Genomic DNA, 24,963 nt, shown 5'->3' on the forward strand with positions numbered 1-24,963 from the left:
GTCTGCATATCGAATGAGGAAAAGCTTTGATTTGTTTAGATGTTTCATTTAAACGCCCCAGACAGAGCACAACATTTAGATTTTTGAGATTTGTGAGCTCCTTCTGTAGATAGTGGCTGTCACCTTCTGAAGCAATCCTGCAAAGCAAAGTTCATTAATGCAAACAGACTGTAATTGAAAGGTTAAAAAATGGGCATATTACTGGAGGGTTGTTGATCTAAAGTTCAGAAAATCTGTAACATTCAAACTCCGTCAGTAGAAATGCCCTTGAGTAATATATTTAACCTTAAATTTCTCAAGTGGCCAACAAGAAAAGAAAAGACTTAGCAGGACTGTGATGAAAGAGGATATTCAGATCAGAAAGGCAGCAATACCATGACCTGAAAATACTCAATTACAAATTCAAAACTTTGCCCTTTTTTGAAGTGTATGTTTGTTAATAGGTTAAGGTGCAAACAGTATTTTAATATAACTGTTAAACCATAAAGCACAAAGACAGATTGCCTTTCTATTAGTGAGTAGTAGCATCACATAACATTTCATAAACTTAATATATGTTTTATATCTATATTAAAAGCTTTGTCGGCAAAGGAACTAGTAAGTAGCAGTTGTCAATTAAATTAAAATGTACAGTAGAAGATCTATAGAAGAACCATACTATATCCTTAAGTTATGATGACTTACAGAACCATGCAATACACCCACATGTGTAGGTGTGGTGTTTATTTACATATGTAGAATGATCAAATTTAAATTAGCATAAGAACAAGCTACTCTGACACAAGTATTTTTGTTTTGGTCCATTTCTTATCCATCTCTTCCTCATCATCCCAACAGCTTTTCTCATTTTCCCACCCATGACCCCATCTTGACCCTCCTCTCATCACCCTATCCCATGCTTCCTCCTCACTGTCCAAGAGTGTCTTTTCTCCACCTTTTCCTCACTCCTCCCTATTCCTCCTTTTCCTTACCCTCTTTCCATTTGCCCTCAAGTGTGAAATGACAGCGGATGAAAGCGAGTGGTCTGTCACAGGAGAATGATCTCAACTGGCCTGTCCAACCCCAAATCCCCGGCCCTCGTCCACGCAACGCACACTCACACCCACCCAACTAGGTTCATCAGTCACAGAAAATTCTGTCGTGACAGGGGCCATGGGTTGGTTGGTTATTGATCACAATCAAACAAGCCATCCAGGCAGTTGGAGGTCTCAGTAAAAAAAAAAAACCCTGATGAAGACTGCAATGAACATGCATAAGGACACACATGCACGCACACATATGCACACACACACACAAAAACTCAACATGGAATTATCCCTGCATGTACACACACACATCAACAATTTTATCAAGGCTTTCCTCCATTTTTAAATTAGTTTACCCTCCTGACTTAAACCCCAATAGGCTTGCACAAAATGATTACTAGGAGAAGTAATTGGATTTTAAAGAGAAACACTTTCCTCAAAGGCTGTCACTGTGAAGCAATTTCTGATTCTAAAGCAGTAATAAATATTGATATAAGGTGCAGGCATAATGTGTAAAGATGTAAATAATAAAGGTTGGCAACCAAATCCAAGGAAAAGCAAATGTCAACAAGTCTGTCTAGTTTCAAACTCGCCACCTGTTGTGTCTGTGAAGCCAATCAATACACCTGCTAGAGGTCTCACACCGGATTAATTAATTGTGCATGAGCTGCTTACAATATTTGGCAGATTCTATGGTTGGTTGGTAACAACATGCAAGTATCCATCTCACACACACACATGCACACGGAAGTGACATATCGCAGAGGACAGATACATTTCTCAACCCTGACAGATACATAGTGCTAAAGTCAAAAGGCTAATTCACTTTTAGATGAAAAAGATAGGTAGAAAGAGGAAAGAAATTTGAAGAGAGAGAGAGAGTCTCAGCCCGTGAGCCAGAGAAAAACACTGTGGAAATCTAAAATCTAAAATACCATTCACTTTGAAGGGTTGTAAAGTTTTAATTATATACTGTATGTTTGGGGACTAACACAAGAGATGACATAAAAAGAACATATAAAGAAGGAGATATAGATTACAATTTTATGGTATAATAAATATTCATGTCTGTTGAAGTACTATGCTATGGTTGAAAAGATGAGACGTGGGAGTGACACTGACTGTCATTACAATTCAAGCAACTCAACTTCACAGAAAATCTCACCACAGTGTCATTAGTACCTGATCTGGAGAATTTGATCTGATACACATTGTCTTCCCAATCCTCATCAGCAGATGGAGTTTGTTATGTTTGTTCTCAGGTTGGCTTAAACATTGAGACTACAAGTCCTGTTTTTGAAATTGTCAGCTGACAAAAAAATAACAAAGTATTGTTTCCAAAGTCAATAATGAACTTTAAAATGAACGTGTCAGCTTTTAAGTCGCTATGGATGAGAGGTCTTAGGGTAACTTAAGTACTTTTTAACTTGGATTGCCCATGTTACTGTGTCAAAAAGACTAATAAGAACAACACCTTTTGAATTTGTTCCATTATTGAGTGAGAGCTTCAAAATAGGCAAAACAGTGTAATCCTGATGGGCAATGGCACAGTGTCAAGACTGTCAAAGTACAGACTTGTGTGTCTCACTCAAAGAAAAGGCTGGTTCTAAAATCTCAGGAGACATGAGGTGACTTGTGGTAGGAAGTCAACAGTACTGCTGTGCAAAAGTTTTTCATTGTCATGGCTGAATATTTAGCTGATTTTGACAATGTGAAGGAGGACTTAAACTGAGTTGATTTTAGCCCGAGTATATGGATGAAGAGCAGATGAGGAAAGAGAGAGAGGGGAGCCAGGCAGAGGATGGTTAACGGGCTGCTGCAGGGCTGTGAAGCTCTGGAGACTGGTGGTGTTCCTGGGGGTGCTTTGATCATGTGTCCACAGAGGAAGTTTCACAGACCGGATCAAGCAAAGGTCTTCCATTGGGTCCTTTCCATAATGTTGTCAGACACTTATAATAACTATGGCAAAAACAAGCACTTTTAATGGATACTACTTGACAGTGTGCAAATGTCTGCAAGACTTACACTCTAGCTCAAACATAAGGACTTGATTTGTTGACTTTAAAATCGCTGGTGCATTTGTGTTACAGCCTATTTCACATTGCTGCTGACGAGTGCTAAATAGACCTATGATAGGCAGGTTTACGTTACATTATCCAGACTATTCTTATGGCATCCGGACTATTGCAATTGTTAGAGAACTTATTACAACACCACTCATTTTATACAGTCATTGCTGTACCTGTGGGATTGTACAAGTCATGGTTAGAAACATACAGCCAGGACATCCTCATTGGCCATGTCCATTACCTTAAATCTGACTTTAAATGGTTTCCATTAAATATTCTCCACCTCACTAACTGTTAGTCTTACAGTCCAAACAATACTGTCAATGCTGAAGGTGATAAGATCCCTAAAGGAACACAGTTCTTATTTGTCCTCTTCTGTTTCATAAAGGAAATTCTCCTGCCTTTGCCTTTTACAGTATGTTGCTAAAAGGACAAACTGTGATATGATTAGTTTTACTACAACAATGACTAACAGCAGTCACAGGAAAAGACAAGAAGCTTTCCATAAGATATCAGTTTAAAATAAAACCTACACTTTTAGATCAAACAAATCTATTTTTGACCGAACTTCAGTTTTTCCTCAAACCTGTCAACCTCTTGACTCTGTCTAAGGAGCTTGTTTAAAAATATTTTACATTCTCTTCCTTCATTCCATCCTGTCTCCGTTTACTTCCTCCAGTCAGTCCCATCTGATTTTGGCAGGACTTTGATAATCTGAATAATCAGATGAGCTGGGACTTGGAGCCAGCCTTGAAATAGGGCTATGCCAATTCTGATAGTAAATCTGCTTATATTACAGGCCAGAGCAACGTGTGATGTGAAGAGCAAACAGTAAAATAAATTAAAACTGAGATAGAACTGTGTTATGAGTTTTAAAAATAGCATACAGTATTGTGTTAAGAAAGAAGTGAAACTTGATTTTTACTTGATACCTAAAGAGAGTTTGGCATGATCTAGTTTCCCATGTTGGGAAACAACATGTTGTGGTGCTTTCTAATGTTTTTATTTTTATTATTATTATTATTTTTTTTACTTTATTATTCGTAAACCGCCCCGCTGTCAACAAAGATATTGTGTAGTCCAGCTACAAGAGGCTTCGAGACCCCATAGACCTCTGTTGATGAATTATAATCTGTGCATGGAAGTTTGTTCTTGACCTTGGAAATGTGTGACAAAATCTCAGTAGTCAATGTACAGTACAGCCAAAGGAAAGATCAAGAAACTCTGCATCTGATTCTAAAGAAATGTAAGAGACGTTTTTCCTTATATCGTGTGACTGTCCACACTTGGGTCACATGACACCTTAACCAGCCACAGCTGCCTAGAAAAGTACCTAGTGCAAAGAGTGGAGCCAAGCTGCACCATGCAGTGGAAATAAGGCTATTGAGACACAATCAAAACCTCAGAAAAAGCTAGAAGGGGGCTCACTGAGTTGAAATTACTTTATCCCACATTTATGATGATGGTATGTAAAATGTTACCAGAATACTTCAGCATGTCAGCTGAATATAAATATGCTCAAGTATGTAGCTATTTAGTGATTGGCCCTGCTATATGATTTGTTGAGGCTCTGGTTCGATCAGTTGTGAACTCTCAAGAGTGCCTCCTTTTTTTCTACTTTGTTTTTCCAGCACATCCTCTTAAATGTGTGAAAGTTGCAGAGGTTAGTTTGATACCAACAGTTTGGCTTTTTGTCAGCACAGGCACTTTTGCTTTTATGTCTGTTAGCTGTTTAAGCTGTGTACACTCACTGATTTGTATATTCATCTAAGAAACACCTGCAATACGGTTTCCTTTAAAAGCAACAATTATGGTAACAATTATGGATTTGTCCAGTGGTCTTGCAATAAGCCTGAGTGAGTCTTTTTAAACCCGTGCCATCATGATTTCAAGCGTCATTCTTATTATGATGAAGAACAGATTATTTAAGATAAAAGCATAATGCATTAAACTTTACTGGGTATTTAATGGCAGTGGGCATTTATCTCTATTTTAAAATGTCACTTTAATAATACCTGTCATGTAAATAAAGATCTACTGTACGGTCTGGCATGCATTTAGATGGGTTTATAGATTTTTCACATTCTCTGAGAGGAATATCAAAGTAAATGTGTGGCATGCTGGCCTATTTATAAAGGAAATGCTATGTGAGCATGTGATATCTGGCCGCTCTTTTGTCTTTTCTCTTCCTAAGCTGGTGACGAAGCGAAGATACAATGTGACAAGCATGTGCAGCCAGGAATATGATAATCCAAGATTACAGATGAGAGAAAAAGAAGAAGATGGCTAAATCGTGGATAAGATGAAAGAATTGTTAAAGAAGCATTCTTATGGAGGATATGCAGCGAGATGAGCAGGGAGAGTGATGACGGATGTGAGTGAGAAACAATGGAGCAATGAATAGGATCCTCTAGCATGTTATGTAATTGTTTAGGCATTGCATACAGATTATGACCTCTATGTGTCTATATTTGATGTGAGCCTTAACACATAAACATGTACTGTACGGTACATTCATGTATCCCACATACAGTATATAGACAATATGCTGTGACACACGGATGTATATGTGTGTCTGTGTGTGTTTGAGTAAGCACAGATACAGATGTGTGAAGAACACAACTATTATTTTTCCGCCAATTTATTTTTCTTATTGCCATCCCCTTATATCCACTTCATGAATAAGGATCGTAGCTGATTGCACTTTGAAGTCCATGTGCAAACCTAGGCAGGCATGTAAAGAGAGTCAGTCATAAGGAAGATATATTCATAGACTGAAGGAGCAAGATGGAAAATATTTACTGAATAGTACTTATGTGATGTATTCGGGTGGAAAAAGGAGGGCAGGATGACTTGTTTTTATTAACCCACAGTTTTTTCTTTCTTTTTTTTTATCACATCTACAGTATATAAATTATGAATGCACTGCTATGCATGAAAGTGGAGAGATGCTATCTGGAGAACAACTGTATGTACTTGAAATGTATAGGCTGTTCTCTGAGAAGTCCCTAAGGGCTCTCTGAATGTTTGAGCTTCCTGCTTTCTGTTTCTTATCAGAGGAAGGTTGAGGTTTATGTATGACATGGATCATTTCCCTTTGCAGTTATTTAAAAACGTGCTTCTAAATACAGAGTGATCTGCAGGTGTACTCCTCTGTGAATACTACCTTTGCACAAGTCCCACGGTAACTATTTTTAAACGTTTGTGTGTGTTGAGAACAGGATACATAACACTGCTCACTGCCGAATGATTTTCTTTCACGTGTTTAGGGGTAAAATGCAAAAAAATAAAAAATAAAAGAATAATTTTCTGTACTAACCAGAAAATATTGTCCTCATACCATGTTGTCATGCAGTGGGCACCAAATTATTCACACATTTTTGTTTACAGAAAATAGAGTAAACATGAAGTTGGTGGGTTTATTTTTTATTTTTTATTTTTGTCAACATGGAGGTTAATTCACAGCAGGGGTCCAGATGAAGTTGTAGCAGATGGTAAGTAGCGTGTGTGCAAGTACATGAACAAGCCATGGAATAAACATCAAAGAGTCACAGGATTAACACACAGGATTGGTCCACTCATAGTACAATCAGTGCCTTATGCCAAATATAGTCATTTTACAATAACATGTAATGCTGTTACTGTTTCCTATACTCAAGAGTGGAGGAGATCATATGCATAAATCTGAAATGGCTTCTAACAGGAGGAAGCTGAGGTGCATAAAGATTTTTGGAGAAAAAAAGATATATATTATCTATAATATAATGTTTTTATTTTATTATCTATTGAACCTTTCTAACCAGTCTGCCTTTATATTGTCAACTTGTTTTTAATTACAAAGTGTGTCTTCCTCCCATCCTTTAAAAATGACTCACCTTATCCTGGACTTGCATATCATATTTTATATTTTACAGCTTGAAACACGGTAGATTAATTATACTGCAGAAGAAAAACAGATACCGCACAATTATGGGAAAGAAAAATGGCATCATAAGAAGTAAAAAAATAAGAAGATGTAGAAGAATAAGAATAAGAAGATGAAAGGAGATTTTAAAAATGATCTGATCAGCAATCACATTGACTGTGTGTGTCTCTCTCAAAGGAACAGCAATTAAGTTTGAATCCAGCAGGCTGAAGTTTTTACTGGAAATAAGAGGAAACTGAGCATTTTCTAGAAATCTCACCCAAACCAAGAAGAGAAAGAAGCTGTTTAAATATCAACAATGAAGATGATGGTGATGATGAGTGAGAAGAGGTGAAAATGGATGCCAAGAAACAAAATACCTGTCAGATTAAATATAATTCTCCAGATGAAAATGCCTTTACTCGGTCAGTCCTGAACTTACCACGAAGCTCCACGCAACCTTCTCCAAAACTCTCTTGACTAAAACTGATCTGTACAATCATCTAAAGGCTGATGCTCAGGTTTCATGTGTCCATCTGTAGCCTTTTCTAATTTACACCGAGAGCTCTGTCAGTCTGTGAATCATCACAGGCAGTTTATGTGTGTGTGGTGTCAGATCTCAAGCTCAAAGAGACACTGGACCTCTGAGCAGAATTCAAACCAGTCTGTCCTGAACTTGAGGCCAACTGAATTAAAAGTACATCTTCAGATGTAATATGCTTCTTCCTTTGTGCACAAACTGTGACAATTAAGCTGTTCTCCAGGCGTCTCATTTGCATGCAATGTTCTCTGGCTTTATCCTCTCTTTCACTGGATTTTCAGAACAGTTTGAAACGTGTTTGCCAGTATGCCAACAGCAAAGTGACAAAACCCCATCACAGATGAATAAACAAACAGTTTCTAAGCAGCACTAAATAGGCTGGTTTGCTTGAATATCAAACACAGCAAACCTTTGAGAACAGATGTAAATCACTGCTGAGGCAAAATGCTTAATTTTGAAATCTTTTGAACTATAAAGATGAATAACCCGGAGCATAATTTGTTCTTGAATTATTATAGTTTCATTGGGTTCAGGCTTTTATGCTTATAAAAATGACCACAACTGCTTGGATTCTCAATAATTTGATTGTCTCATTAGTTGTAATCATACTCATTGAGTTTCGAGAACTGTCTGTTTTTATGTCTTATGAGAAAAGAATTGTCATGCTTTATTTTTTCAAACAATTCATGCAAATTTATTTTACTCAAAGCTCAAATGTTCTTATTTCTATAAATATATCTTTTTTTTTAAACAGGCTGAAAGAAGGTTATATACACCGCAGATGACTGAGCAACATTTTACGTGTTCAAAATCCCAGTTTTTTGATCCCATTGCAGTCCTCCTCTGATTCACAATATCTGGACTCCTCCTCGTCATTTAGTAATAAACCTTTCTACTGTCACCATTTATTACCATGCTATTTGTCATGACCAGAGCCGTTATTGCTGATACTTGATAATCTACAGTGTCTGCATGACCCTGTGAACTTCAGACCTTGCACTATATGACCACAAAAATATGAGATGTTCAACCCTCCAAATTTATTCCGTCTCATTCCACTCAGTGAAGTGTCCATACAGTGCACTGGGCCAAAGCACAATATATCACACTGTACAGATTCATTTACTGCTTGAAATAGAATATATGTCCTGCTACTTCAACACAGTGATAAAAATTTCATTGTAAATATTCAACATCTGCCAAAATGTTGATGTTAACTGTTCCGCAAGGCCTGTTTTGTGGTTGCCCATTCAACTAAATCTACTCTCTTCAGCATATCCTGATTTATATTTTTATTGATTTTACCTTTTACCAGCTGCAATTTTTTATAATTTACAAGTTGGCCAACTGTAACTGCTTTGTTGATGGCGTCCTTGAATTGACTCCACATACAGATGTTTACCTTGTACGCTCTACTGCACGGGCAGTGAGTTTTTGGATTGTTCACCGTGACTCTAAACTGCTGGGCTGAAAAAGTGTTATACACAAAATGTTCAGTGGGCTTGTTCATATTACCCCTGGACTCACAGCACTTGTTTTCATTCATTTCATTGTTACCCTACAAAGTGACGAAGAGCAAAGCGTCCTTAAACCTCCAGGCCATGATTCTTTTCAGCCATACAGAGGCCTTCAGCGGGTTGTTGGGATCTGAAACCATGTTCACTACCATGGTCAACATTTTGTACTTCCAAGAATCCTCCCTGTGAATTCTCACAGTCTCACTGTTATATCTGTTCGACTATCCACCTGAGCACTGAATTCCTTCTCCTCACACACTTCTTTCTAAAGTGTACCATGCGCTGCTCTTTTATTCATCTTTTTCTTTTTTTCACTCCCTGTGCCCTGAAACTGCAAATCAATTTGGTTATCAATAATTCCCCGCACCAGTGCGTCCCCATGAGTCACTTTCCAATGCATTTATCGCACGTGTAAAATGTTTCTGGAAAAACTCTTTAGGGAACCAGATTGCCATTCATTTTTCATGTTGAACTTTGCAGAAGATCAACACCTCTTGGTTATAATGAGATTGCATCTCCATGGACTATAAATTATTTTTGAGAGTTTTCAGCTCCCATGATATGAAAATGCCAGCCTAGCTCTTAAGGGAGCAACATTGCAATCAATTTTCTAATGCTAAAGTGAAAATGTCAAGAACATTCAACGTTGATTTGCCCAAAGGCCCTTGTGGTTCAGTTCGAGCTCATTATCATGTGTATATATCGTAAAACTATACTGTATGTAACACTGCTGTCTGAACTTCTTCCAAGGAGTTTTTTTTTTAACCTAAAACAAAAGCACTGGTCCTCCATAAACTCACTTTACGTGACAGTATAATAGAGCGGTGATGTCCCAGCAGGCTTCCTGCCGTGTCATTTTTTATTCCAGAAAGACCAATTTTAAACATACAGTACGTAATGTCTGCTGCTAAGTGGTCTCTCACATCAAAATAATAGCAATAGACATAGTTTGATGATGTTGTGAAGTAGCATGGGATCGTGGGAGTTGTTAAACCACCACCGGGGCAAATAAAAATCTATCTGCTGAAATCATGCTCACAGATGAGGTAATGTATTTAAGTTTTATTCATGATACGTTTAGTCACGCTCCCTTCCTCACTCTTTGTCATATCCCATGTTTACCTAACTTGACGTGCATGAACAATCTGTCTATCTTCAACTTCAACCAATCAGATCAACATACCATATGACGTAGTAAGCCAGTCAGGATAGGAGTAAAAACATCTTTTACATTGAGCCTTCAGGTGCCATTCTTTGGGCTTCTTCCAATGAAGAAATACTCCCCAGTTCTGATAGACGTGATTGTCGAGCATCTACGCCAACCCGTTTAGGAGCAAACAGTTGCTTCTTGCTGCATTACACCTAGCGTAAGTGCATAGCAAATGTATACGGTCTAGTCATTTTTAGACTTTTTAATGTGGAAAGATTACATATTATACCTTTATATCTATACCACTTATTCTCATCAGCCGATCCCTTTCCCTCCTGGCCTACATGTATAGAATACACAGCTGTGGGTCTTATTATCTTTCCTGACATTCAGGTCATTTTATGCAGAATGACTGTGCTTATATAACTGCCTTACACCCCCTTGAGGTGTTACCTGAAGCCAGTCATCCCGGGTGAATAAGGGGAACTGGACCCCCTCTCCACCTGTCTGATAAATGGCTTGGACCCAATTCCCTCGCTTTGCTTTTTTATGTTGTTGCCTGTCTTTGATGTCATCAGATAATTGCTCCTTTTAGAACTCGGAAAGGGCCACTCAGCGCTCACAGGATAGAAGTATCCATGGTGACAATCTTTGTTATTCCACACTGCAAACAACTGTTTACGGTACCCTGGAAGAGGAAAACGCTTTTGAGTGGAGATACTGCACATCTGGGGCTGAGGAGAGAGGGACAGCAATAGAAAGGTAAATATGGTGAGGGAGAATAGGAAGGCGAGCTAGAAAGATTATATTTGTGTCAGAGAGAAAGAAAGATAGGTACTTAGAGGGTTGTAACAGTACATGTAGAGAAGGGAGAGCTGGCTGAGGGCTCAATGAGGCTGCTGGAAGGAAAAACAAATCCACAAGATTTTCTTTCCAGGATCTTTATGTGATATATAAAAAATACTGGTTCCCACACCGGCAAGATAGACAGAGTCAGTTTGAAACCTGTGGATGAGAGATCGATGGAATATATTACAGCCATTTTCTCGTGTACTTCTAGCAGTGCACTCTTGATTTAGCTACCCCTTTTCCTCATGTATTATTATTAATGAATGCACACACCCACAATGTGAATGATTTCTGCTCAGTCATTTGTAAGGCTGTCATTCTGCTGTATCCCTCAGCCCCATCAGTCCCCCTCTCTTTTCCTGTATTAGACTTGATGACTGAGCTAAACTCCACTATACTGTACATCAAAGCACTTTGAATTACAATCCTCTTCACACTCCAGTGCACCAATAAAATTGGGCATTTCACATTTTGCAGTTATTACCACTGGATAGTGCCAAATAGCAGAAAATGCATGGGTTCCAGATACGGTTTGACTTTGACCGGCTGCCATCAACTTTACTGTATCTGTACAAGGTGATGAGAGTCAGGCATATTAATGTACTTGATTTATTAAGGAAGTACAGATCCCAATGGAAAAGAGGACTATGAGCTTTATGTCTCATGTATTTTCCATATCCTGATATTACACCTGTATTTCAAAGCCTACGCTTATACAAAAGACATGGATGAATTACTGATCAATTGAGCATGTGAACTGCAGTTCATAATAAGTTCATATTTAAAGAAGTGTTAGATGATATTGGATTTTTAAGAAAAGAAAAACACACTGTGAAGGAGGGAATGAGTTACATATTTTCTGTAAACAAGTCGGAGGCCATATTGTGTGAAATTGCCCCCTGTCTACAGCCATCTGTGAACGATGTGCCCACATCATGTTTCTTGTTGTGTATGCTGAACCATTACCAGCACTAGCACCTATTTCAGTGGATCCTCAAAGATATCCCTTGGGTCTGGGGTAGCAATCACCTCCCTGCATTGAATTTTAATGACAGAGGAGTGGAGGAGAGGAGAGATTGTAGGTGAACTAGAGTGCAGCGGACAGGAGACAAAGTTAGAAGATGGATGTAAGAGGAAGACAGGAAAGGAATGGGTCAAGAGAAGCAAAGTAAAGAGGGAAGGGGGCGATTAGAATCTCTAAAAACATAGAAAAGGATGGCAGCAGTGATCATATAGTGGCTAGCAGTGCCTTATTGCAGACATGGATCTTTGCCCTCCAGGAGACTCAGCCTTACTTTGTGTATCTCTGTGGTCCATGTCCTACTTGGTTTTGGCTGCATGTGGAAGTTGCTCAAATCCATATTCATCTTATATGTTTGTCTCATGGTGCAATTTGCCCTTGTTATTTCTGTATTTCTGCACATAACTATTGCATGTCTGTCCTTCCTGGAAAAGGGATCTTTCCCCCGTTGCTCTTCCTAAATTAATGGCATTGTTTGTTTGTTTTTTTAAAGGATGGCCATGACTTTCCTTAACTTCAACCTGAATTTGTTGTAACTACAATGAAGGAAACCAAACATTAATGATGTAGTCATTTTAACCAAAGCCAAGATGTCTGTCTAACATTCACTCATAGACAATTAATGTCATCCTATAAACACATATATGGTTTGTGGATTTGCCAAGGATCTAAAGGTAGAGTCTGTCATGCTATGCATCTTGTAAAGCCACTGAGGCAGATTTTGTGATTTGGTGCTATAGAGTAAAAAATAAAACTGATTAAACTTTAAAAGCAAGTGTGGAAGAGAGAGGGTGAGGGAAGGAAAATATGATTTTTTTTCCATTGAATCAAAACACCACAGGCTATGGCCCAGGCCTGAAAGAGAATACAAGACGGACAAAGAGAGTAAATTAAAGGTAATGTTGGAAAGATGAGGGAGAGAAATTCTGGGGAACCAGAATAAGGTCTCCAATGTTACATATGCGCATGTGTGAGTGTTTTTTCTCCCCCAGAGTACCCCAAGAGTATGTGTGCTAGCATAAAATAAGAAAGCCTGCGGGCGTTTTAAGAGGCAAACCTCTCTGATTTTCAATTTACCAAAGTCTCACTCTCCCCATGGAATTTCACACGTTGAATTCTTGTCATTTTGCAAGGCTAAGTTCAGCAACCAGCATGGTGCATTGTTCACACATCTCTGATGATCCTGGTCTAGTCCTGGTGGATTAAAGCAGGAAAATTCTCTGGGGTCTTGAGATTCAACTGTATTGATACTCAGTGTTGTTTTAGGAGAGAAAATGTTCTGTCTTAGCAGAAGGAGAAAGAAAGGTTGCCGCCTTCCATTTCTCCTATAACTTGCTGCTGCTTATCATCTGACATATTCCACTTTTTCTTAAAGAAGCTATATGTAAGAATTGGCCACCTCTCAAGTTTATACTCAAACAAATATGGGGCAGCATATCACCAGAAAAGTTCAGTCAAGGAAACAGCTCAGTTAGCTTTGCAGGTAGAGGTTGCATTAGACGACTCTGTACAGGCTGGGAGCTTGGAGCACTGCGAGATTCTTGGTGTTTACACACCAGCTTTGGACCGCCAGGAGGAGAAGGTTTTCATGTCCAGGATGGGACCTAACGGAATGGACTGAACTGGCAACCAAACCAGAGAGGCTTCAGCAGCCTGTCAGTGAACACAGCCGAACCAGTACCAAACCTAGCTTCCAAGTTAGATGGAGGTCAGTTTGACAACAGTTCTGACTGGTGACGATGAAGACGAAGTGGGTATTTGAGGTGAGGACAAGACTGAAGGCAGATGGATGCTACAGTGACTCACTATCGCCTGTTGAGGTAAGTGGTATTTACGAGACAGGACGACTGGGGCTAGCTTTTCAGCAACTTCAGTAGATGTCTTTGATGCATTATGTCAAAGACATAGACTGCAACACTATTGCTAAACTAAACTTCTTTAAACGTGTGATGACATTTTTAAAAGAGGACAATATGTAAAAGCAGATGGCAGTAGCTTTGCATTGAAGGAAACCAATCAAACAAGATGTGCAGTATGCATAATCAGATTCATGATTAACAGGCAGGAAGCTTGTCTGCATAATTCTTTTTTTTCCCTCAAACAGCATATTTTATCTATTGTATTTTCCCTTGTTCTGTCATAAAGTGAGGGGACCATAGCACTTCATTATACTGTACACTGTGTCAGGAATCAACTTCATCCTTATGCTGAGGGAACACAGGACCTCCAAATATAAAAATGTCACTGTTCAAATTTTCTGGCATGTAATATCTGAGTGAGTTTGAGTTAAATATATTCATTCTTTTGATCCATTCATTTATGGATGTGATGAACAGTCTAAGAAACATAATTTGTGATATCAACCATTTTTGTCACATGAATAAAGATGCTGCATGCAAAAACCTCAGCATCAAATAACCTTCATTCTTTACGTGTCACATTATGTGACATGCATTTGCTTTATAGTTATGGCTTTGTCTGCTTAGTGTCATAGGATAAACAGTTTAGCTATGGGACTATTAATGACCATTTAATGCAGTGCCTTGAACCCACATTACATTTCTTAGTACTAAAACATCAAATACACACGAGTAAGGATGTAAATGCCTAATATTGCACACAGTGGCAATTTGGTGTGTTTCATCGATTGCATAAAAGAAGTAGAATATAATATTAGTATATAAAAATATTGCATGTCTTACAGTCTCCAAATAACAATGCTGTGTATCTTCACTGCCACACTGCTGCCCGCTTTCAGAAATTCAGCTCTCTCCACAGCCTCAGCCTCCTCATGTATGATCATTTAATTATACGCTGTATTTGGTGTTTCTGCAGCCTGGCTCTATGGATGGCAATGTCATTCGGTCAGTTCATCACTTTGGTGGTATTGAGATTAAATTTTATACAGATATTCATTCATTCTAGATGATGCATTCTAGAGGATGAAACTTGCTGACTTCCTTGACTTTGCCTCTAGCTCCACCTTAATGAGAATCAAATAAACAGTCTTTGTCAGGAATGTTAAATGCATTTATTTGTTTTAAATGAAAGCATTACTTCAAGAACAGCTCAAGAAAAGTAAACAAAAATAACCTCAAATATGTGAGTTCAAACTCTGCAGTCTATAATATCCTCCCAGTGTGGGTTTCTTGTTTCAGCACTAGGAGAAAAATAATGTTTTTGACTTTTCCACAGTTAAAATGTAGTGGTCTTGCCAAAAGCGTTTTGTTGTTTTCTTCTTTAAACGTTAACCAGCTGTAACGCTTTTGCCATTTCTCATTAAATGTGGTCATGACCCTTATCTCCACACTTCTTTCACCCCCTCCTCATGGTAATTGACAGCTTCAGTTTTGTTTGTCTGTATCTTCTTCTTATCCACTGCTGTTTCCCCCCCTGAGCCCTTTGCATCAAGAATACAGAAACACATTCTACAATATTCTGTAGCTTTTCGCCTTAATGTGCCCCAACCCCACAACGTGCTGTTTGAAGGCTGAGAAGAGGCAACTCCATGGCACCAAGTTTAAGGTTTTTCTTCATACTGGAACCACATCAGAGGATTTCTTGCATCAGTTCAGTACATATATGTGCATGTGAGTGTGTGGTAGATTTGAGCTGCGCACTTTTGCCGCCTGTTAATTTCAACACAACACCCAACAGATGAAATAAGTAATGCAAGCATTAGCATGCCAGCTGTAAGACCAGCTGCCTGCATGAAATGTAAATCATAAGTGAAACTCTGATATTATCAGTGTGTTTGTGCGTGCATGTGTTACATACAAATACATACAAACACACATGCACAGGCACAAACTGCTGTCTCAGTAGATGAAACACACATGCACAGGCACAAACTGCTGTCTCAGTAGATGGGTGGATGCAAACCTTGGCACCCATTCTCCCCAAGCTACATAATTAATTAATTATAATTATTAATAGCTGAGTCAGGCATACATTATAGATATACTGTACGTACAGTATCCATTTCCATTTTTTATGTAGTATTTGCTTCTTTTTCCTGTAGGGTATTTCCCTCTTCTCTTTTCTTATCCATATTTTCATATTTTCAAATATTTCATAAGTCAATGGTGGCTCAGTTTTCACAACAGGCCTATTTAAAAAAAGAGAAAAAAATGAATAAAACAAGCAAAAAACAAACATACAAACAAAGTGCGGAATACTAAGTCACATGAAAAAGCCATCTCATATTAGCAGAAGTTTGAATGCCTTTAACTAGGTTGTTATTCAGGTGAGCAGCATTGCATCATGACCGCATCACCTTATCACCACTGAAATGCATTTCAACATCAGAATAAGACATCAAACATCATCAGAAACTGGACAAAGAGATAAAAAATGCATTTGATACAGGTATTTTTGTTTCGCATGTATATCATTTTGAGCCTAAAATTAGGAATATAGCGATTTATCTTCAGAAATTTGCACATTGAAACACCTAAACTGAACCAAATCAGTCCTAAAATACTATAATATAACAGTTAATGAGGTGCCCTGGTAACTCACCTGATGGTAGAGCTTACGGCATGTCGTGTACGCCACATAATCCTTATGAGTCCTTATGTCAGACCCAAAGCTCCTTGGTGCTCCTCTCTCTTCTCACTTCCAATAAAGCCAATAACCCCCCCCCCCCCCCAAAAAAAAAAAAAAAAAAATAATAATAATAATAGGTGGTGGTGGATAATCTCCTACCAAATAGCTATCCTCTCTTCATGACTTCTCAATTTCTGTCTGTCTATCTCAGTCTTCATCTCCCTCAACAACATTTAAAGGGTCTCTCAACATTCAAGACGAGAGGTCATCTGACAGGCTCTGCTGCTCAGAAAAAACGAACAAGAGCGAAAGGTCAAGGATTTCAGCCAGCCAGACAGCAAGTGGGTGCTGCTCTTCTCTGACCTGTTTTTTTTCTTTTCTGTTGATGTTAAGTGGAAAGTCTATGAGACTAGACAGTGGAGAGAGGAGAGGAGAGTTGCTCAGGGCGATAGTGAGAGGGGAGTAAAAAGGTGAAAATTGAAGAGCATGGGCGGTGCACAAAAAAGAGAGACGGACAAAGGGGAGAGAGACGAGGTGCAAAGATGAGACGAGGGGTTAGGGGTTGTGAGGATAATTCATGTGTATGCTCTCCATGGCTCACATAGCTGCCGGCCTGTCACTTTAAACTTAAATTGCCTGAAATCCATTTTGACTCCTTTATTATTTATTATTCTAAAAGCAGAAGATATTTAGTTGAAAAGGAGCCCGCTGTGGTTTGGGACTTGGGTGGTTTAGAGCAAGAATTTTTAAATAATATTGTGAAAAGTAGTTATTGATCAGGATGGCTTGAATACTCTTCCCTGTGGAGGTTTTTCCAGGATTTCCTCCTAGCTTAGGATAGACCCTGAACACACTGGAGGGATTACACATCCCACCTGGGAACACCTCAGGTCCACGTGTCAGATTTAACCACATCATAATTTAGTACAGATCATTAATGCTCTTTTTCCTCATATATGGATCTTCTGTCTGTCCCAAATCTGAGCATGCACGTGTGTCTGTTCACACAAACTGCCATGCATAACTACTCACAGAGCTGGCTGCTGTTAGCACTGCATGTATCTAATTGGTCTCCTCTAGAGGGTCAGTTTGCAAATGATGAGCGAGCTCTTTTCCTTTAGATACGTGGAGCTGCAGCTGGGCTGTGACAGATCGACAGACTAATGGCTAGACTTTGCTACAGGGACTGCTCCTGCTGTCCACTAACCCATGAGCAGAAATAGACCGTGTACAAAAAATACAAATGAGAGTGTGCTATTCTAAACTAAACACGCACACAGTTTGTTTATGAGATCTGACACTCCCATATAGGCATATGAACACCCCGAGGGTGCCTGCTCACGTCCACGCATTCAGGCGACTAAGATATAGTTTATATATACACATGTGCAAAAATATACATCACATGCTGCTGTAAAAGGAACATAACACTGTGTGCATTCCATGCTTGAAAGAGTATTGACTGTACATACACATGTGCAAGAGCAGCAGCTTCATCATCTGAAGACCCAAGGTCTCCAGCTTAGGCTTTAGCCCGAACTCTGATTATCCATACACATACTCCATACTAAGGAGTAATTCAATGAATTCTAGCCTGAGGCCAAAGACAACATTTCAACACCAAAACTAACACTCTCTCTTTCTCCTCTCTCCCTGCGTTCCTATCTGTCTCTCTTTTTGTGTGGCCACACATAGATGGTGGTGCCCTGTTCACAATTGTTCTGCTTTAATTTATGGGCCTATCTATCACAATGCATTAAGTAAGTGAAGAGACTAAATTAGCTAAGACAAACAGTGGTGGTGGTAAATGTAGCTCTCGTCTAATGTTAATCAGCCAACCATCTCCTAAGAAATTGTTTGTGAAAGCAACTGCACAATAAATGAAGTGTTTGGGTTAGATATATGAGGTATATTGTATGCCATCATTTGTGCTTAATCTAATCAGGGTTTTTTTTAACATTCTAAGTCGTTGTTCATTATTTTATTGCTCCTCTCTTCTCTCATATTATCAAATATTCCTAAAGCCAGCCTCATCATCTGTTTCATTTAGGCACTTTACTTTTCTACAATGTACACTAATTTACATAAATATGACGTGCTGTAAAGTGGTTGATATTGCTTTATTTTCATTATATATATATATATTTTCTTGCAGTTGAAAGCAACAACCATTCTCTGAAATCACAAAATCACATAAAGGTTTTTACAAACAAGACACAATTAGGTAAGGAGTAGAGTAGAAGTGTGTGTGTGTGTGTGTGTGTGTGTGTGTGTGTGTGTGTGTGTGTGTGTGTGTGTGTGTGTGTGTTTGTGTTTGTAAGTGCCCAATTAATGTGTGCATCTTCTGCCAGTGTCAGTATCTTGTTGGTAATTAAGACAACATGACTGAAAGATGCCTGGAGATGATGTTATTAAAGATCTAGAAGGCAGCAGTAAAACTATTACGATTACTGAGCTAATAGACACGTCACTGGCAAAAAGCGTACAAACTGATCACTTGGGTTTGCAGAGACACAGAGACAGACACAGAGAGGAAATGTAAAATGAAAAAAACTGACTAATTCAAATTAGATGCTGTCCCTGAAGCGAAACACTGACGTGTTAAATTATTTATATGTAAACCATGAAGGTATTTACAGGACACATACTGAGATACTGTGAAAATGCACTGCAAGAGTTGGCAGATGATGAAACAAAGTCACTCGGGGCTTTTTTTGTTAAAGTTAATTTTAAGGCAATAGATCTTACTTTTGGCAATGTGTTTTGCTCACTGACAGACCCTGGAAATAATGCAATAAGTGTGTTTCCTCTCCAAGATTTCTCACTCCGTCTGTCTCTGACTCCCAACACCATCAAAAAGATGCCAGAGGCAGTAAGGTCGAAATTAAAATTTGTGAGATAATGAAGTAAATATTGGACGTGAGGTTGTGCTGTAAATATTTATGAAGAAGTATCTTGATGTTGTATCTGGTGGAGCTAATTTAACTATTTTATACTCCACTGGAAAGTTTAATATGTAGACTATAATAATATATCATATTCATATGCAGAAATTGCAATATATGCCTGTGAAATGTAGAGGAATGTAGTAGAAGTATAAAACAGAAGTACAAGCACATGTACTTTAGTGTAGAATTAAAATACTTATATACTATTTTTTCTATTTGCACATCTGCTTTTCATGTCAACCAATACTACAAATATCAAATGGCCTCACAGGGCCGTGCTCAATACAGTGTTAAGTCTCATGAGGATGAAAATCTATTTAATCAGCACTTAATTCATGCTAGAATGCTGGAGATAAACGTTACATTCTTCAAATCTATTCTTGAAATGGAGGAAAAAAAATGTTTGACAGATGTTGCACTGTTAGTTTTGCAAAAGACTGGGAGACAAGCTGCTGATTTCTTCCTGCTGTGGATCCATAAAGAGTTTGATTCCTCGGCTGCTGTTAGAGTGTTGTGCACAGTAATGATTTGTCATTCTGCTTGTTTGTCGGACCCTTTGATTATTTTGTGCCGTTGTTCTATTCTGTTTGATTTTGTGATGTTATAGTCTGTGAGTAAAGATGTTACAGTGCAAGCAGTTGTTTTTTTATTTGTCAAAATGATAGATTTTGTTTTTTGGGGGGGGTTTTTGGAATTATTTTCACTTCAAAAATTCTGTTCAGTGATACAACAATTTGTGCAGCAACTGAGTGTTGATGGTGGATGACAAGTGCCTTGAGATGCAACTCATCTTCTGTCTAATGGTTCCCGAAAATACTGGAAGGGAATAAAGAACCCTTCAAGAGTTTCTCTCTATACAAAGACTGTGTCTAATTGTCTAATGTGGGTGTTGGTGGAGATTTGGGAAATTTGTTTTGGGAGATTTGTTTCATCAAGATGCTTGATTTCCGTTTATGAACAGTTCAATAGTAGTTTCCCACCTAGAGGTCAGTCCTCCTCCAAAAGATCAAAAGATAAATCTGAGATCATTAATGGGGTAGAAGTTAATACTCATCTTTTGGACTTTTTTGTTAATTGGTGGATAACTTTAGGGTTTTGAGGTCTGGAATAGTTACAGTATTACCTGAGAAGTTTAGAGTTGTGGACCACATTGTATTTCATAAGCATATATGTTTATGTTTTTCAATAAAATCTTAATCTGAAAAGTAGCTAGTAACTTTAACTGTCACATAAATGAAGCAGACTGAAGATTACTAGGGGAGTAAAAACATAAAGTCCCACTTCAGTCATTTTAAAGGCTTGATGCATCTTAATGTGTCATTTCCCTCCTCTAGATGGAGAGTTGAAGCTTCTCCCCTCTGGACAGAGATACAAAGCTCCAAAGTCCAGGTCGAACAAGGTGAGAAATTATTTGATCTCTCATGTCACTAAATTATTAAATGCTCAGAGTGAGTCAGCTGAGTCTGTGATGTCATATTTGTTTAACGATAATGATGATGATTGGGTTGGATGATGATGGACGTCCTTCAGGATTTATGTTTTGCTGTTACTTTATGTTTTTTGGTTGATGTGAGTTTGCAATTCAGGATTCATTTGACATATTAATGTGTTTTATTATGTTTTTGTGTATCTTGAAGACAATATAGTTGAGCCAATTTTGGACTATTAAATAATGTAATAACTGATTTCGGCGGATGCTTCTTTTAAGCAGCTGGACTCAAATAGCCTCCCCAGCTTTGTCTGCATGCAGCCAATGTTGTCTCCACTTCCCTCTGCCCTTCTTAACACACACACACACACACACACATAGACAAGCAACTGCAAAGTATTCACACACACACACACACATAGACAAGCAACTGCAAAGTATTCACTGCCTCCAGGCAAACTGAGAGCGGTTTGTTTTGTTTGGAGTGGCCTTTATTTAGACACTGTGTCACACAATCAGTGTTTATGTCACGCAGTTGATGTTTGGTACTTCACCTAATCCACTCTGTGTTCACCCACATATTTCATCCCATCAGAGTTTAGCTGAATGGCAATTTTAAAAAAAGTAATAATTAGCACTAAATAAAAAGCACTAAGTGACCAACTGGGAAAAACAAAATGGGGAAAAAAGGAGAATAAACTAAGCAGCGGCAAATGTTTATCTATTGTTGAAGCAGATGCAGAAGAGTTCTTTCAGTGTTTCTCAGTGACTGTAATATTAATAGCATCGAGCACTGGAACGGGACTCTTCATGTCTCTTAGGATTTTAAACTGTTCGTGAAAGTGGCAGAAAGTACAGACATTGTTTACTCTTAGCTTTTTGTCTGTTTGCTCTTGTCCTTGAACATTTGATTCTTGCCCTCCATCAAACTGATGAGTTTGTGTGTGTGTGCGCGTGTGTGTGTGTGTGTGTGTGTGTGTGTGTGTGTGTGTGTGTGTGTGTGTGTGTGTGTGTGTGTGTTTGTGCCACAGGAAGATGATCTGTGTTTTCTGGTGCTCTTTTTCTTTACTCCTTCTCTCTCAGGCTTGGGTGGAGAAAGCAAAGCCTCCAGCATGTGATGCGCTGTGGGCTGTGTGATCCCTGAAAAAAAAAACGAAAAAAAAAAAAACTCTGACAGATCAAAAAGACCCTGAAGTAGGAGGGGGCGATGCGAAAACATGTTGTTGTGCTGAGTGTTATCATATCTGTTTCTCTCTGACTTTCTCCTCGTCTCTGCCTCTCTTCTCCTCGTCCTCTTGTCCTCTAAACATTTTTTCCATCTGTCTTTTTATCGCGCATTTCTTTTCTGCTGATCTCCTTGTTATCTTTTTGTTATCTAATATCTTCAGCTCAGTATGTGTTCCCCTTCCTATGTTACACACACACCACCATAATGCTCAATGCAGAAGCAAACACATTGCCATAGATTAACTTTTTTTTCCACTTCATGTATTTTTTATAGGATTATTTTTGAAAGTACTTACTTACAGAGAAAGGGATCCTTTTACTGACACGATGTAACCAACATATTTGTGTGTGTTTGCTCATCCAGTATCTAAAAATATGTATGTGTTTTTAATAAAACAAAAACTCTGATAGAAAAACACATCATGATGTTGGGTAGATCACTTTTAGGTCACGAATTGTTATTAAAAATGTATTGCACTGCTGATGTTCTGCGTTGGAACAAATATTTTTAGACCATGCTCATTGTTTATGAAAATGTTACCAAAGCTGTCCTCCTTCCTTTGAACGCAGCCTAAATTTGTAGGATTATTTTGATATTTCCCTTTGGAACCCTTCACTCTGACAGACTTAGACGTCTGGTCTCAGATGACAGTGCTTTTAATTCTTTTGCTGGCTTTGTTTATGCCTTTATTTGACAGTGACAGCTTGAGATAGACAGGAAAAGTGGGGGCGGGGGCAATTAACATTTGATGTGCAGATGTTTTTGATATCTATTTTGAAAGTTCTAATTATCCATAATAACTCTGTATTAACTCCTCCACAACTGTTTTCTGAGTTGTATGATCAGAAAAACTCATCTGGTCATTTAAAATCTATTATATCCCACTCAATTGACAGGATTGTCTTTAGACACTTGTTATTTCCTGTGTTACTTTTCTATACAAAAACTATAAATATTTGATATCTTCATGTGTTGTTAGAGGAGGATGTTGACCCCCTTTTTTAGTGCTGGGAAATGCATTGAAACAACTGCATTTGCACTTGACTGTTCTTCATCCTGCTGTTCATAAAGTCCTCCTATAGGACCGATAACAAGCTTCTATATATGAGCAGAATGTGGTATAATTTTCCTCAGTTTTAGGCCAGGGGGCAGTGGAACATTTATAATCAGCCCTGTAATCCCCCTGTTAGTGGTGCTATTTTATATAATCCACCTCTCCTCTCCGCTCCTCTCCTCTTTTGTGGAGTTGAAGATGCTCCTGCGTCATCATATTGCACCCACTTATCTAGATTCCATGCAAGAATCCCAAAGTGGGTGGGATTAATGCCATCCTGCAATCCAAACCTTTGATATCACAGCATAGTTCAAAGGAGATCAGCTGCTTTGTAATCCCATATATCAGGGCCAAGATGTAATGATTTTAATAGTTTTACACACACACAATTGAAAAAAAATATACTCTACCGTGCTCACACCGCACACACCACATCCTCTGTGAGCCCATCATAAGCCCAGAATTTGACCTTACAGGTCACAGGCATGAGATTAATTTCCCCAAAAGCATTTTGAGTGCATTGATGTCGCGGTGACGCAACGCAGAGCAAAAGTGATCTGATGGAGAAACGAAAGCATAGAGACAGAGAGGGTAGGAGAGTCTATTTTTATGAATTCATCCTTCATACAAATTTAAACTTTTTTAATGACTTATGACTTTTTTTTGCCTCTATCAAAGTTTTAATGATCTGTATGGATTTATGATTAGGAACACGAAAATCAGTGCTGGTTGTGGTTTTGTATGAAGGCCTGATCTAGTTTATAATTAAAATTTGGCAAGAGATTTAGAAATTAATCTGACAAATTAATGAATTTGACAGAAAATAGTGAAACTGGACAATTTAAAATCGCTCGGTATCTTACTCTCATCCTGCGTTTGACAGAAAGAGCATCAAATCTATCGAGCGGCTATGAACTAATTGACTTCATCATTTCAGCTCTAGTGCAGAGTGTTACTGTAAGTGGTAATATGTCAGCATCATTTCATCACAGCTTTAAACCTGCATGTTACTATTGATTCATGACATAATTTAAGGGTTTGTTGTTCATGTGATGATATCTAATTGAATTTAATGACAGATATGCTATACTGTAAAAAACACTAATGAGCAAAATGCCCCTTATGATTACATTATAGTGTGTTATATTTCACTATTCAATTGTTTATATACTGTGTTGAAATTCTTACCCCTAAATGAATGGTAATGCTGTCTTGAACATACATATACCCCGCAGACCACTTCATCAGACCTTGTATGCCTCTACCGTTTCTCATATACCTGTCTGTCCATGCCCTCCACTCTGATGACCCATGATGCCTTGGGCTTGATGTGTTGCTATGGCAATGAGCCAAATAGCCCTCATTGGGACTTCTTCCTGAAAGTTGTTTTCCTCCTTCCTCTTTTAATGTCTGACCTTCTTTATCTTTTTATCTACTGTAAGTGGATTTGTGTCTTGGATTTGTTTGATGGATGAGGGCAGTTATACAGTGAGGAGGTTTCCTTTCTATTATGTGCTCTACTTCTCCGAGCATCCCTCTGCATTATGTGGTAATATGAAAAGTATGTGCTAAATTTAGGACAGATCTATTTGATGTCAACAAGTTGTCTTCTCAAACACTCAATGCATAGGCTTGTAACACTCTAATAGAGGCAACAACAAAAAAGACTATGCTTGATGC

General features: G+C 38.4%; 1 protein-coding gene across 1 annotated transcript in view; it reads left to right on the top strand.

The window, feature by feature from the left end:
• The first annotated feature begins 5,443 nt into the window (after nucleotides 1-5,443).
• Nucleotides 5,444-24,963, top strand: part of rnf180a (ring finger protein 180a) — a 34,676-nt gene continuing 15,156 nt past the window's right edge. The window contains exons 1-2 of the mRNA XM_027275365.1: nucleotides 5,444-5,468; nucleotides 20,907-20,971. Of these exons, the coding sequence (XP_027131166.1) occupies nucleotides 5,444-5,468; nucleotides 20,907-20,971 (90 nt within the window). The remainder of the gene's footprint in view (nucleotides 5,469-20,906; nucleotides 20,972-24,963) is intronic.

This window comes from Larimichthys crocea, chromosome III (assembly GCF_000972845.2).
Source record: "Larimichthys crocea isolate SSNF chromosome III, L_crocea_2.0, whole genome shotgun sequence".
Classification (NCBI taxonomy): Eukaryota; Metazoa; Chordata; class Actinopteri; family Sciaenidae; genus Larimichthys; species Larimichthys crocea.